Consider the following 16225-nt stretch of genomic DNA (forward strand, 5'->3'; position numbering starts at 1 on the left):
TGGGTCATCTACTCTATGGACTACTACTTGGCTGTTAAAACAAAAACAAAAACAAAAAAAACAAATACATTTCTTTGTGGTCAAATGGGCCCAACTGGAAACTATTATGCTAAGGGAAATGAGCCATCTCAAAAGGTCAGGTATCAAATGTTTGCCTTAATATAATATGATGTCAAATCTAAAAATAGTACCTATAAATTGCATATTATCGTACCTCCATGCTGTCTATACTACACGCAATAAGATATTGTGATGTGAGGCGAACGTGATAACCACTACACTATGAAAATCAACTAAAAAATATAGAACGCTTCACGAATTCGCGTGTCATTCTTGCGCAGGGGCCATGCTAATCTTCTTTGTATCATTCCAATTTTAGTATATGTGCTGCCGAAGCGAGCACAAGATATTGTGATGTAGCCTATGAATCAATAATTAATGAAGACGGATTGCACATGATCACGTGAGATCGTTCATATTCCTTTTATCACTGTTATTGCTACTACCTGTGGGTAACGATGATCTAGTCCATACTATATTCCCATTTGAACTACACGGGTCATATGCTAGCATTAATTTTTACAGGAAGATATCGGACACTCTTTTGCTCCACCCTAGCAGCACATCAATACCCCTGCTATGAGTTCAACAACACCATGGAGATGAAGGCTCACTATTTCATTTTACTTAAATTTTTTTTCTTTTTTTTTTCCCCTTTCAATCAGAGGGGGACTATACCTAAGGGGAGGTATAATGGAAGTGCTGCGGAAATAAATATGTCCATGGGCAGGAACAGAGAGAAAATATCCCGTTCTTGCAATACAAGTATGGTCTCACAGTGAAACAACAGAAAAGTCCCTACATTGTTGGGAGACACCTCAATGGCACTTGACTCAATGGCACTTGGACTTCTGTGGGCTCCTGGAAGACAGTGAAAGACTGGAGAGGAGAACGGGGGGGAGGAAGAATGAGAGGGGAGGAGAAACCCAATGCCTCTTAAACTGTGTCATAAAATAAAGAATTCAAAAAAAATCCAAACTTTCCACATTTCTACCTGTTTTTTTAGTTTATCTCTCTGACTTCCCAAAGTCTGATTCATCCCTGAAATCTCTTCACTGGATTTAAGAATTTATGTGACAACTTTGGCATACCATATTTCTAAGTTTTAATTTTTCTCATTTCTTAAAGTACATATTTATTTGAGAAACAGAGAGATAGAGGTGGAAGAGGGAAAAAGATAGACAGGTCTTCTATCTGCTGGTTCACTCCAAATAGCTGCAGTGGACAAGTCTGGGCATAGCCAAAACCAGGAGCCTGGAACTCCATCTGAAATTTCCCATATGGATGATAGGCACCCAAGCACTTGGGCCATCTTCCACTGATTTTTCCAGGTGCATTAACAGGGAACTGGATTACAAGTGATACAGCCAGAAAAGTAACAAGGAGGCAGAATCTGCTGCCAGATGGAAAAGTCTGCAAGCAAGATTAACAAATGTTGCTGTTGAAGGGTAGACTTACGCAAAATTACTCTCAATAAGCACATTTGTTGTTACCTAGTCTGAAGAGATAATTGCTGCACTGGTGGCAATAGAGAGGAAGGAAAGCACATTTAGTCTCTTTACAAAGAAAGTTAAGATACCTATATCTCTTTCTGGAATATCTGGGTACAAATCTTGCCTTTGCTACCAATTCTACTTTTCTGGTAATGCAGATGCTAGGAGGCAATAGGTTATGGCACAAATGATTGAATCTGTGCCACCCATGAGTTCTCAGCTCCCAGCTTCCAAGGTCCTCCTTAGAGTCTCCATTTGCCCAGATGTTTACTGTCAATGCTTGCCTGGGGTCGTTGACCAATTCGTTCTGCCCTCCTTCATCTGCTATGGGTTGCCCAGGCCGGTTTTCCCAAGCCCAGTCTTCTGGTGAGGTGGTGCTGGCCTAGAGTTGTGCCTGCCCACCAGAGACCCAAGATCATAGGACAGGTTCCCAGACCCAGTCCTTTGGCATTCATGCAGGTCTGCGACCTTACCTCTTTGTTCATCTGGGACACAAGTGCATGTGTTGAGACCCTAGGCATGGCCCACGAGCATACCATGAGCTAGTTTCGGGCCTTTCCCTTCCTCTCCCCTCCCACCCACCCTTGGGACTAAACATGTACACAATCTCAGGCCCACTCCAACAGCCACCAGCGTGAGTCCCCAGACGCCAGAGCTCATGGAAGACAGCAAAGCCACCGGCAGCTCCAGCTCTGCCTAGGCAGAAAATCTTTCTTTTTCCTTCCTTCCTTCCTTCCTTCCTTCCTTCCTTCCTTCCTTCCTTCCTTCCTTTCTTCCTTCCTTCCTTCCTTCTTGCTCTTTCTCTGTCTTCCGCATACCTCTAATTTTTTTTATTTGAAAAAGAAAGAAAATGCTACATTTGGGGCCCAGCCTTAAGCATGCCAGGATCGCATATGGGCGCCGGTTCTAATCCCAGCGACCCCACTTCCTGTGGGGCCTGGGAATGCAATCGAGGATGGCCCAAAGCCTTGAGACCCTGCACCCATGTGGGAAACCCGGAGGAAGCTCCTGTGTTCAGATTGGTTTAACTCTAGCCATTGCGGCCACTTGGGGAGTGAGCCATCAGACGAAAGATTTCTCTGTCTCTCCTCCTCTCTATATATCTGCCTTTCCAATAAAAATAAATAAATCTTTTAAAAAATGCTACATTTGAGCATGACAAATCTTTGGATTAGCTCTTTCATTTGTTTATTGTTCTAGGCTGCTCCTCTTATCTCTTCTATGTCTGATATTAAAAATTGAGATTTAGGTCAGAGGTGACAGTGGCAGCAGGTAAAGCAGGCTATGGAGTGATAGTCGCTCAACGCAATCACCAAGAGCACCAGACTCTTGCAGGTATTTTGTGGATGATGTGTTTTGAGAAGGATTACCAATACCATCCCTCAGAGAGCTTGATAAGCAGCAAACCATCTGCCTACTGTTTGCAAATACTATCAGAAGAGTTACTGTGCTTATTGGATTCCTTGTAGATATTGTAACTTGAGGCCCTTTGCTATGGCAGATATTGCCATGACAGCCCTCCCCTATGGTGGTGTCTCCTGAGGCTTCTACAGTCCTCACCTCCTCTACTATGAAAACCCATTCACACAGTGTATAAAAAGAAAGCACTGGTACTTAGAGACTGAAATGCCTTTTGACTGGCTAAGGAAAAATTTCTCCAGCATGACAAGTAATCCAGCCACTGCAGTGAGACCACCCTGCAGCCAAACCAGACTGAGTTGGGGCTGCATTCCTATCTGGATGACAGCAGGAGTGGCCTTGACAGCCTGGAAGTCAGCAGCGCCTATAACAGTGAGCAGCAGGTGTGCCCCTACTCAGGAGCCACCAGGGAGTATCAGTTTGGGGATGCCTGTGTCTGCTTGAGCTGAGAAGTATGTGAGATCTGTTGGCTGCGAGTCCCACATCCCTTTTACCCAGAGCAAAGTTCATTAGAAGATCTGTATACTGAAAACCCTTCAAAGAAAGTCGGGACAAAATGTGCAGTGATCCTTGACAAGGCCACTGCTTCTGAAAAAAAGTTGGGATTCCCTCCGTCTGCAGTCACTTGCACTGCCTGTCCTGCATCCAAAGGTTGAGATGTACCAAGCAACTTGAAAACCCGGACATTGGATCTTGTCCGGAATGCTGTGTGATTTCAGAATTAGTAACTTCAAGTGTGAGAATAAAAAGAATAAGTTGACTGACATTTTCAAACAGGAAGCATGGAGAGGGGGAGTGCATAAGTACATCGAGCAAGGTAGCAGGATTGAGGGGAGCTGGCCCATTGGAATGCCCATATCCTCATCACCCTTACCACCATGCTTGTCCTGATGGACAGTTAACAGCTTGTCCTGGGAACCTTTAGAAACAGGTCTGTTCTGAAGGCACTGGAAGTTTCTTTAATTTGCTGTGGCTTTGGGATTTAATCAACAGAAAACCAAGATGTCTCCAAATTGAAGATGTCAACATGAGAGATCGGGGGCCTGTTCATGCATCCTTCTGGAGTGGAGTTACCAGAACCCTAAAGAATCAATGGCTAACCCTGCATCTCTGGGCCTTACTAGATAAAAATTTACTGCATCAGGATGTGCAAAGCTCCTCACCTAGCTTGGGCTCTGACATTCCAACTTAAACCATCTCTCTGTAGGGCCACCATCTTCATTCTTATGGACTGAAGTTTGATCTTCCACATGGGTAACCTCTCTATCCTTCTCAGGCACTTGCAAACCATAGGAAACTATTCCCCTGCCCTCTTTAATCCTGTGCCACTTGGGTTTCCCTGAGCCAGAACTGGCACTCACATTGATTTGATCTGCTTGAAGGCTTTAGGACCAAATTGTTCTAGAAGGCAAAGGAATGGAAGGAGAATGAGAAGAAATAGAAGAGGAAGAACTCCCAAGTTACTTTTCATCAGAGGACTGTATCGGTTAGAACTCTTTTGGCTCAAGAAGTTAAAAAAAAAAGTAGTTAAATGAAAAATAAAGTAGTTTATTCATTCATGTAACAGAGAAGTTCAGAACTGCTTCAGGACACAATAGTTCCAACAATTACTTCAGGGTAGAGATGTCTAGCTCTTTCTCTTGCTTTTGCTTCAGCCTTGCTCTCCTCTAGGATTTAGCTCCTTGTCTTCATCACTCCCCTTTGTTGACCAGGATGAGTCTCACATCCTCACATTCATTCAAGTTCAATGAGAGCAAAACGGAAAATGTCCTTTTTCTAATAATTTAAGCAAAAAATACTAACATTAGGGGCCAGTATTGTAGCAGAGAGAATCAATATATTACTAAAATGGATAATTTAATAGTAAGCACGTTGAGCACTAATTACTGGCTAAGAATTTATAAAGTAGCAAAAGCAAGCATGACACTAGGAAAGTAAGATTGGGAAAGAGTGGCTATAAGATACGTTGCCAGGGTCTGGCGTGATGGCTCAATTGACTAATCGTCCATCTCCAAGCACTGGGATCCCATATGGGTGCTAGTTCATGTCCCAGCTGTTCCACTTCCCATTCAGCTCCCTGCTTGTGGCCTGGGAAACCCACAGAGAATGGCCCAAAGCTCTGGGACCCTGTACTCACATGAGAGACCCAGAAAAAACTCCTGGCTTCTGGCTTCAGATGGGCTCAGCTCCAGTCACTACAGCTGTTTTGGGGAGTGAACCAGTGGATCAAAGATCTTTCTCTCTCTCTCAGTATTTCCTTTTCTCTGTAAATCTGCCTTTCCAATAAAAATAAATAAGTATATTAAAAAAACAGTAGTAGTTTGGGAGGCAAGTGAGTGAAAGGAGGCCAAGGGAATTTCCTGGATAATAAAAATCTGCTACATTTTGATTAGGGTGTCAATTATGTATGTTGCCAGAGAGTAACAGGATAAGATAAGTGGTTCGTTGAATAAAGAAAGCAAAATTTAGGCAGAAGTCAAAGAAGACCCTGGGGTTTCACAAAGCTGAATAGTAAAATTAAAACGAAACAGGACAAAAGAAAAGCAAAAGATGACACAAGAGTCTCACTGAGTTTGGCACAGGAATCACTTTGTGTTATTCTGTTGGAATCAGAAATGCCTTTGATAAACCTGGTTTCTCAAGGACAGCAGATTGGAGAGCTTCATCTTGTAAGAGTAGAATGAAAATTCTTTCGTACTTCTGGTTAGTTCTTAATTTTGTGTTTATATATTTTAGCTAAACTACACATCCAATTTGCAAAGCCACATCCTGGTCATGAAGTAAGGTTGTCATCAAAACAATTTCAGAAATACATAGAATTGGTTGTATCTGAACTCAGGGGCAATGAAGACCAAGTTCTGGAAAGCATTGTGGAATTTCTAATGAATGCTTTAGAGAGGAGTCATACTGAGTGTCTGAGGAATTGTGCCAGACGGAAGTGGCTGCATCAAATCCAGCGTGCTGCAGAGATGAGTGGCGTGTCCCTGGAGCCGGTGTACACTGAGACCTTTAAGGCCCTGACCCAGGTACGTTGTCTAAAGTGACAGTAAGTAATGTTCAATGGGTGAAAATACAGAGCACATTGAATTCTCTTGAAAAATCACTGGATGTGATGACAAATGGTTTATTCATTCATTTATTCGTTTCAACACAGTACAGACGACCCAAAGTCTGATAAAAGTAAAGAGAATGGTAGGGGAGTGAACCAGAAAATGGGAGAGCTCGCTCTCTTGCTCTCTTGCTCTGTCTCTTTGTAACTCTGCCTTTCAAATAAAAATAAAATATTGTAAAAGAGAGAGAGATAAACATAGAAAAGGCAGATGTAGGTACCTTGGGATTCCTACTTTCTTTTGTGCTAAGCGTCCAATAAGCCTAGAATAGACAAAGTATCAGTCAGGAAATGTGCTAGAAGTTTGAGCTCTATTTCTCTTCAGTGATGTTTTGAGAGTCACTTTTAAAATGAACTATTTAAATTATAAATTCAGTGTCAAGTAGACTCTAGCATCACAAAGTATTTCACTACACTGCCTAGAAGCAAGCTGAGACTATTGCAGAATCCTATCCCACAGAACTCAAGACACAGAGGGGTACTAACCAGTCTTTCCACATTCTCAGAGATTGCTATTTCTCTAAGAAAGAAACAGCACAGCTGTCTTCTACAAATATCACAGATTCCAACTCTTCTAGGGAACGTGTACTAAACAGCAACCCTTGCGCATCAGTATCATCTACAGAATGACTCCGTTTTCTAGTGCAGTCAGAAATGGTGCAATTAGAATCAGAAGACTACTGAAGAAGGGATATCACCCCAACTTGTTCCAGAGATCTGTGACACCTTAAGATAATCTCAGAAAACATGGGAAGGGGCAATAAAGGCAGAAGAAAAATAAAATCATGAAAAATAAAACTTCTAGATATATACAAAGAATAGAGAAATATCAAGGAAAGTGTCTCCCATGTCTCCAATACTATATACATCTATTTTTTCAACATATATGCTAACATATGTTAAAAAGTTCATGGAAATTCATATTATGAAAAAACCACACATAGATTTCAAGTTCTTTTTGTACCAAAATAAACTTATGCTGACTTGTTTTAATATGTCTGAGCAGGGTCTAGTGTGATGAGGTACTAAAGCTAACACATCAGTTTGCAAAGAGCCTCTATCAGAGCAACTTGACTCTGCTAAAACTGAAGCAAAAAACAGTATCCAGTTTATGGTGAAACTTGGATTGGGAGGATGGCAAAAATCCGACAGATAGTCCTTCTTAACCATGAGAATGTTCCTGCTCATTCCTTTCATCAAGCAAGAGCAATTTGTTGAGGATTTCAATAGCAGATTGCTAGGCATACACATATACAGTCCTTTGACTCCTGGCTTCTGACTTCTTTTTGTTTGTTTGTTTCCTAATCTTAAAAAAAAAGTCTAAAAGATACACAGCTTTCTTCCATTAATAATGCAAAAAGAACTGCATTTACATGGTTCAGTTCCTAAGACCTTCAGGATGGACCAACCAGTATCACCACTTACAAAATGACCTGAACTTGTTGGCACTTGTATTGAGGAATTTATCTTATCCTTCAAAATTTTTATCTTGTAGAGCTGGCACCATGGTCACCTAAGCTTCCACCTAAGCACCAGCATTTCATTTGAGCACCAATTTGAGTTCCGGCTGCTCCACTTTCAATCCAGCTCCCTGCTTATGGCCTGGAAGAGCGGCAGAGGATGGCTCAAATCATTGAGCCTATACACTGACATGGGAGAAATGGAGGAAGCTCCTGGCTTCAGATTGGCTCGGTTCTGCCTCTTGTGGCCCTTTCAGGGAGTGCACCAGTAGATAAAAGATTTCTCCATCTCTCGCACTCTCCCTGTAACTCCACTTTAAAAATAAAAATAACAAAAAATTCAGAAGCTAATAATAAGTTTTTATTTTTTAATTAATTTATCCTGAAACATTTGGAAGTCACTCTGTAATAGTGTTACTAACATTTAAAAATTTTTAGGTACATGAAATTTTCTCATATTTTGACTAGAAAATAGTAATTATAGAAAGTCGGCTTTCTTAAGCTCCAAAAAATCCTTTCCAGAATGAGGCCGATCAAATATCCAAACAACGTTGAGAATTCCTGGGACAGATGCTGTGGCACAGTAGGATGAGCCACTGCTAGGGAGGCCTGCATCCTCTGCTGGAACCCAGTTACTCCAATTCTGATCCAGTTCCCTGTTGATGCGCCTAGGAAAGCAGCAAATGTGGCTCAAGTACTTGAGCTCCTGCCACCCAAGTGGAAGACTCCAATGGAATAGCTGGCTCCTGGCATCAGCTTGGACCACTGTTGTGGCCATTTAGGAAGTGAATCAGTGGATAAAAGATCTCTCTCTCTCTCTCTCTCTCTCTCTCTCTGTGTGTCTCTCATTCTACCTTTCAAGTACCTAAATAAATAAATCTTTTTAAAAAGAGAATTCCTTGGAAGTGTTTTTTCCCACATTTACATCATCAAAGTTGATGAAGAGATAAATGTGAAAGGAAGGGCTGAAAACAGAACCAACCCAGCAATTGCAACCACCAGCTGATTGGGGCGATGGACTGTGCCGGGCCCTGTGCTTGCAAGTACACACAAGAACCTGGTCTGGGTTCACCTCAGATGAAGTTTCTTCAGGGATCCCCCCAATCAAACTGCCAGACTCAGATCCCTAACCATGAAAAGACAGAGGACAGAACAAATCAATCAACTACCCCAGCCATATGCTGGCGGTGAAAAACAGGGCACAGGGAGACTCTATGATGGACTATGTCAATCAGAGGATTCCTCAGCGACCCCATCGTGCTTGGAATGGCGAAATTGACAGCAATTCATAACTGTTGAACTATCAAAACCACTTGAGCAAGACCCTCGGAGCATGCCCCACATCAGGGACTTGGCGTGGGTGGGAGACTGGGTGGGGCTTCCCCCTTTACTTCCCCCTTTACTCCAGATATAGGAAAAAAAATGTGGGAATGATAGTCTTACCCACTTTCCTGTAGCCCTTTGTGCCATAATTAACTATGTAAAGATTGTCAAAAATAAAATAATGGGAAAAAAATTTAAATAAAAAAATGTGAAAGGAAAGCATCTTCTTGTGTCAGCTCTCGCAAATAATACTTTTTAAATTAGTTTATTCTTATTTACTTGAAAAGCAGAATGACACACACAGATAAGTAGGTGGGGAGAGATAAAAGGGAAGAGAGAAGAGAGAATGAGATCTTCCATCTGCTGGTTCACTCATCAAAAGTCAAGCTTAGGGCCTGGCGGCGTGGCCTAGCGCCTAAAGTCCTCGCCTTGAAAGCCCCAGGATACCATATGGGCGCCAGTTCTAATCCCGGCAGCTCCACTTCCCATCCAGCTCCCTGCTTGTGGCCTGGGAAAGCAGTCGAGGACGGCCCAAAGCTTTGGGACCCTGCACCCACGTGGGAGACCCGGAAGAGGTTCCTGGTCCCGGCATCGGATTGGCGCGTACCGGTCCGTTGCGGCTCACTTGGGGAGTGAAACATTGGATGGAAGATCTTCCTCTCTGTCTCTCCTCCTCTCTGTATATCCGGCTTTCCAATAATAATAAAATCTTTAAAAAAAAAAAAAAAAAGGCAAGCTTAGGCCAGGCTGAAGCTAGGATCCAGGAACACCATCCACGTGGGTGGAAGGGACCCAAGCTTTTGAGCCAGCGTTTGAGCCATCGTTTGCTGTCCTGAGGTGTGAACCTTAGAAGGAAGCTGTATTGAAAGCAGAGCCAAAACCATATCCAAGATGCTTCAGTTTGGTATGCAGGCATCCCAAAGTGACTCCCACTGTTCCACAATCCCCACTGCTTAAATAGGTACTTTTAACTGAAGCCCAGATAAGTTTGTCTATGTTCAAAAAGAACAAAGCTTTGTGCCTGCAAACTTGAATGAACTTGAGAGTTTGCTGTTCTTTCTCATTGGCACAAAGGCTAGCTGTGGTGTCAGCCTTTTCATCCGTGTGAAGACTAATATGTGCATCATTTATTCAGGGACCTGAAACTATAGGGACCCAGTGAAGGCAGATTGGCTCATGAGAGGAAACATGAGTGGGGTATTTTTTTTTTTTTTTTGGCTATTTGGCAACTATATGATCAGAAACATTTTTGCCACAGGATGCTGAAACCCATGGAAATAAGAAGATCAGTGCTCACATTTCCCTCTTAGAAGAAAACGTCCTTCTGCCACACAGAGGGAGTGTGGTGTTGAGGAATGTGGCTTGTACCGTAGATGATGCTCCGTTTGTTCTGAATAAAGTGCTCTACCGGGACATGAAAGGAATCAGGTAATTGCTTCCTGGAGAGGTTGACTTCATTTTTTAAAAAAATAATAAAATCTTTTCTGCTAGCATTAAAATCCTAGCTGGCTACTCAAGGAACTAATGTTTCTACGAGCAGAGGTGACAGTTCCCACTCCTGGATGGTTTTCCTGGATCGCTTCTAGAGCTCCCTCTTTAACAATGACTTGCAGCGTAAGGGCCCTACTTCACAATGTCAGCTCGATTAATTCTGTCTGCTTCTATACGTTAATTATGTCTCCTGTATCCTGTTTATGTAAGTTTTCTCTGTTACCATCTAAGCTTGTTTTTTAAATCTTCCCCTGAAGTCAGTCAGATTCCCCAAACTGGCAATCTTACCTGAATCCGTTTCTCTGACGTATAATGACTATGAGTGTGGATGAGAAATGGATTTAGTTTTCCCCATAATTTAGCCCGAATCCTCCCACTGTGCCTTTCTCTCATTCTCCTGTTGCTTTTCCTCAGCTTTACAGTCGTGGATGAAGGGAAGCCAATCCATGTCCCCCAAGTTCAGCACCACGGGAACATCTTCTTCTGGAACCAGACTCGCAGTAAGGAGGATTCTAACGGATCCTTCCTGGCACTGCCTCTTCAGGATGCACACATGAGGATCTTTGGGGTCTTGGCTGTTGACACGCTTAGAGATCCTCACAAAATAAACATCTTCCTCCCACATGAGATCAGATTCTACCAGGTAAGTTACAGAAGTCTCTAAGAGTGATGATAGAATGGCCTCTCCTAAACTTTCTACAAAGTGAAACTTGAAACTAAATGAATTAAAGCTATGTATTCTTACAATGACATAGTACTTGCTCCTGTTCCTTCTCTCTGTCTTTGGAGAAGTTCTCCATTATTTATGGAAAATTTGACCACCTCAGTCGCATATACAAACCTCCCTAGGGAGATTTTTTTTTTTAAAGATTTATTTATTTTATTACAAAGTCAGATATACAGAGAGGAGAAACAGAGAGAAAGATCTTCCATCTGATGATTCACTCCCCAAGTGAGCCGCAACGGCCGGTGCTGCGCCGATCCGAAGCTGGGAACCTGGAACCTCTTCCAGGTCTCCCACGCGGGTGCAGGGTCCCAATGCTTTGGGCCATCCTCGACTGCTTTCCCAGGCCACAAGCAGGGAGCTGGATGGGAAGTGGAGCTGCCGGGATTAGAACCGGCGCCCATATGGGATCCCGGTGCATTCAAGGTGAGGACTTTAGCCGCTAGGCTACCACACCGCCGGGCCTAGGGAGATTTTTAGTGTGTATTCCATAGCATTAATCATAGGAGTAGAATTTATATGGTAGAACATAAACCCAATGACTAGATCACTAAGATCTACAAAGCGCTTTGTTAACAGGGGTACCCAGGAATCCTTAGTTCTTTCCACAAAGGGTACTAAATGTGGTATGCATCCCTATAGCTATTGATTTCAGTGCTAACCTTTTTTTTTTTTTAAAGATTTATTTTATTTTTATTACAAAGTCAGATATACTGAGAGGAGGAGAGACAGAGAGGAAGTGGAGCTGCCGGGATTAGAACCAGCGGCCATATGGGATCAAGGCGAGGACCTTAGCCACTAGGCCACGCTGCCGAGCCCAAGTACTAACCTTTTTGAGGATGAAGTATAGAGAATAAAGCCCAAATATTTCATCAATGTCATGTTTTCAAGTAAGATCACAAAAAAGGAAGTTCCTCTTGAGACAATTAAGTAGGTAGGCCATTTCCACAAGCATTTTCATTTAGTTTTGTAGATGGAAATAGTAATAAATGAAGAATGAAAGCCTCTAAATGGACTGGGGCAGGCAGCAGAACTTTGCTATTCCTTATCGTTTGTACTCTGTAAACCTCTGATCTTTTATGTTGTTGATTTCTCGAGCATTATTTTTTCATTTTTAGCACCTGTTTGCTGAGTGGGTAGCTGAGGAAAGTAACATAATCTCTTCGTGTGTCTTTTTAATTTTATTTATTCATGGGCAGATGTTGTGGCATAACAGGTTAGACTACCACTTAGAATGTGTATGTGCCATAAAAGAGTGCCTGGGTGAAGTCTCACCTCCACTTCCATCCTAGCTTCCTGGTTTAGCACACCCTGGCAGGCAGCAGATGATGGCACAAGTGCTTGGGTCCCTGCCACTTACGTGAGAGACCGGGGTAGAATTCCTAGCTCCCAGCCCAACCTCAGCCTTGGTTATTACGGTTATCTGGGGAATACACCAGCAAACTGAAAATCTGTCTTTCTGTTTCTCTCTCTGTCTCTCTGTCTGTTGCTCCACTTTCCAAATAAAATAAACAAATATTTTTAAATAAGATTCATTTGCACCTGAAATAATAAGCATACAAATATATTAAGAAGGAAAATTGAGGAATATAGAATTAAGCAGATAGTGAATTATATATTGTCTTGCTGGAGAATATGTTAAAATGAATCATGTCCCTTGGACATGAAGGCTCCTGTGTAATACATTGAATACCTTGAATTTTGAAGAAATTTTGATTCTTGGAGTTTCTTGACAACAGGATCACAGATGGATACTTAGGAGTTCCCATCTCTTCTCTGCGGAGCAAGGTCTCACTCTGTCTGTGGGAGTACTGTATAATCTAGTATGTTGCAGACCTTGGAACCCGGCAAGTCCTATTCTGATGATAAAGAGTAACCATGTATAAATGCAGACATTAAAATTGGCATCAGTTCAGGGCAGCTTCTAACCATTTGCTCAATGTTCTTTGTTTCTAAACTTTTTTCCTCATTTCAAACTTTATCTTGTTTATGATGTCTTAGATTCTCTAATAGTACATATCACAAATTTCACTGATGATTTTCAGAAAACATAAAAGGGAATATAGAGTTGTCTATACAGTTTGGGTTAAAAAAAGAAGATTTATTTTATTCTGATAGGCAGAATCACAGAGACAGAGAGAAGGAGAGAGAATCTTTCATCCACTGATTCACTTCCCAAATGTTCAATACACCCAGAGCCGGGCCAGGCTGAAGCCAAGATTCGGAACTCCATTTGAGTTTCCCACATGGTGGGTTCCTCAAACTTCCATCTGAGTTTCCCACAGGGGCCCAAGCACTTGGGCCATTTTCTGCTGCTTTCATAGGTACATTAGCAGGGGGCTGGATGGGAAGTGGAGCAGCCAGGACTGGACCACGTACTCATATGGAGACCAGTATAGCAGGAGGCAGTTCAACCCACTGTGCCACAATGCTGAGGCCATCTTTGATTTTTTTTTTTTTTTTTTTTTTTTAAAGATTTATTCATTTTATTACAGCCAGATATACACAGAGGAGGAGAGACAGAGAGGAAGATCTTCCGTCCGATGATTCACTCCCCAAGTGAGCCGCAACGGGCCGATGCGCGCCGATCCGATGCCGGGAACCTGGAACCTCTTCCGGGTCTCCCACGCGGGTGCAGTGTCCCAAAGCATTGGGCCGTCCTCAACTGCTTTCCCAGGCCACAAGCAGGGAGCTGGATGGGAAGTGGAGCTGCCGGGATTAGAACCGGCGCCCATATGGGATCCCGGGGCTTTCAAGGTGAGGACTTTAGCCGCTAGACCACGCCGCCGGGCCCGATTTTTTTTTTTTAATCCTTATTTCCCTGCATAATTTGAATTCTACCTTTTGAGAACTGATCATTAAGTTATGCAAATTTGATTGTTATTTATTAAAGAGATAACACAATTAATGTGTTTACTAATTATTTTAAAGAGAAAAAGGAGGGACCAGCGTTATGATATAGTGGGTTAAGCAGCTGCCTGCAATGCCACATCCCATGAGGGCACTGTGTGGAATCCAGGCTGCTGCACTTCTCATCTAGTTCCTTGCTAATGTACCTGGGAAAGCAGTTGGAAATGGTCCAAACACTCTGGATGAAGCTTCTGGTTTGGGCTTGGTCCATTTCTAGCTATTGTGACCTTTAGGGGTATGAACCACGAGATGGAAAAACTCTCTCTCCCTCTTTTTCTCTCTAAAATTCTACCTTTCAAAAATATTAAAATTAACATTTTAAAAAGTCCACTTATTAAAAACAAAAAGGAAACTTGACTTTTCTCTCTGTAGGGTGTTGCCAATGTCTTTAGCTCTGCCTATCACTACATCCACAGCCGCGAGCACATCCTGCATATAGTGATCACTGGCATTGGTTGGCTCTCCAACGTCACATCTGGCATCACCTCCATCACTACATTCTTTGTGGAGCCTAGCCCAAACCAGGTAGGCAAGGTGGGAACTCTGCCCCCAAACGATTATGTCAGATGTTTTCAGTGTAACAGCATCCGCAGATGTTATTGTCCTGCAAATATTTTTTTTCTTTTTTTAAAATTTTTATTGTGATGATCTTTACATAGTTGATTAGGGCTCAAAGGATCAAGGGTTACAGGAAAGTGGGTGAGACCATTGTTTCTACATTCTCTTTTTTCCTTCCTGTATCCTGCTAATATTTTTAAGCCATGCTTGTTAGCTGTATGCTAACTGGGGACATATTTCCTATCACCTCAAATCAAGCCATTGATGATGAATGACAAGAATCCATCTCAGATTGCCTTAGGCAAAAGAGAAAAATGACTAACTTGTGACCAAAATGAAGAAAGGGCAGGAGACAAGTTGGCTCCCAGGATGACCAGATCCTGGGATTTTATACCCTTGGGACTATCTCGTGTTGTTCATCTTTCCATTTCTCATGTTTGGTTCCTTCTGTGTGTTGACTTTGTTCCTCCAGCTAAAGCTGGACTTTCAAATGTTGACTAACAGAGCAAAAAGTTCTAATTTGGGAAATTAGAAAACAAAACTGTCTTTGACCTATCCAGAGATCTAATTCCTTGTTCAAGTAAGGCAATCCACAGGAAACGGCCACGCTGACCAGGATCCACTATTGGGGTAAAATGTAAAGTGTGAAGGGGCGAGGTGAGAGACTGCTGCTTCGGAAAAACACAATTATATCACACCAATTAAAAAAAAGAAAGAAAGAAAAACCCTTATATGTAACTTGATAAATTTTAGATGAACATTTGTTTTAGTTATTTGCATATAACTTTAATGTTATGATTTTCCACATGATGAGAATGAATAGAGGGACCAGCATTGTGGTGCAGCTGATTAAGCCACTTCCTGTGGTGCGAGCTCCAATTGGAATCGTGGCAGGTCCACTTTCAATCCACCTCTCTGTTAGTGAGCCGCAGACGATGACCCATGTGCTTGGGCCCCTGCCATTCATGTGGAAGACCTGGATGGAGTTCCTGGCTGCTGGCTTTAGTAGGGCCCAGCCCTAGCAGTTGTAGCCATTTGAGGAGTAAATCAAAAGTCTCTCTCTCTCTAGCTCACCTTTTCAAATAAATTAACAAGTTAAATCACAGGCAGGAAGGAAAACCTGGGACATGGAGACAAAACACAGTTTCATCTTTCGAACAGCATTCAGCATGCAAGACACAATGGATCCTCTTTATCCAGAGTATTCCTTTTTACTCTAAGAATCATTTTAAAAGAAGGGGACACAAAAAATACTTCTTTGCTTCTAATTAAGTCTGTCTTTCCTCAAGTGTAGAGGACTTTATTGATATGTTAGTATTGCTGTCTTGTAAATAAGCTAGTTTCTCCATCAAAAAAAAAAAATGCTGATAAATTCTCATTAAAATATTTACATAATCCACTTGTGGATGAGGACCTATAGTTTGAAAACCTCTTGAAATTGAGAAAAATAGGGCCAGGCATTGTAGCTCTGTAGGTTAAGCCACCGTTTGGGACACCTGCATCTCATGTGGGTGTTCCCAACTTTGTGTTAGGATCTGCTTCTGACTCCAGCTTCCTGCTAATGTCACCGTAGGAGGTGGCAGGTGATAGCTCAAGTTATTGGGTCCCTGCCACCCAAGTAGGAGAATCAAATGGAGTTTCTGTCTCCTGGCTTGGTCCAGTCCCAGCTGCTGGAGGA

The 16225-nt window shown here is 42.3% G+C and overlaps 1 protein-coding gene and 1 non-coding gene across 6 annotated transcripts in view; one reads left to right on the forward strand and one right to left on the reverse strand.

Annotated features, from left to right (window-relative positions):
• The window catches only part of EFCAB5 (EF-hand calcium binding domain 5), a 131323-nt gene that overhangs the window by 94224 nt on the left and 20874 nt on the right, over positions 1 to 16225 (forward strand). For all 5 annotated transcript variants that reach the window (XM_058675956.1, XM_058675958.1, XM_058675957.1 and 2 more), the window contains 4 exons: positions 5709 to 5998; positions 10123 to 10292; positions 10770 to 10998; positions 14362 to 14514. In XM_058675956.1, coding sequence (XP_058531939.1) covers positions 5709 to 5998; positions 10123 to 10292; positions 10770 to 10998; positions 14362 to 14514 — 842 coding nt within the window. The remainder of the gene's footprint in view (positions 1 to 5708; positions 5999 to 10122; positions 10293 to 10769; positions 10999 to 14361; positions 14515 to 16225) is intronic.
• On the reverse strand, positions 297 to 403 carry LOC118759682 (U6 spliceosomal RNA). The gene has a single exon (XR_004996340.2). It is a non-coding gene; the product is annotated as a U6 spliceosomal RNA (small nuclear RNA).

The sequence above is a fragment of the Ochotona princeps genome, chromosome 17 (assembly GCF_030435755.1).
Source record: "Ochotona princeps isolate mOchPri1 chromosome 17, mOchPri1.hap1, whole genome shotgun sequence".
In the NCBI taxonomy this organism is placed as follows: Eukaryota; Metazoa; Chordata; class Mammalia; order Lagomorpha; family Ochotonidae; genus Ochotona; species Ochotona princeps.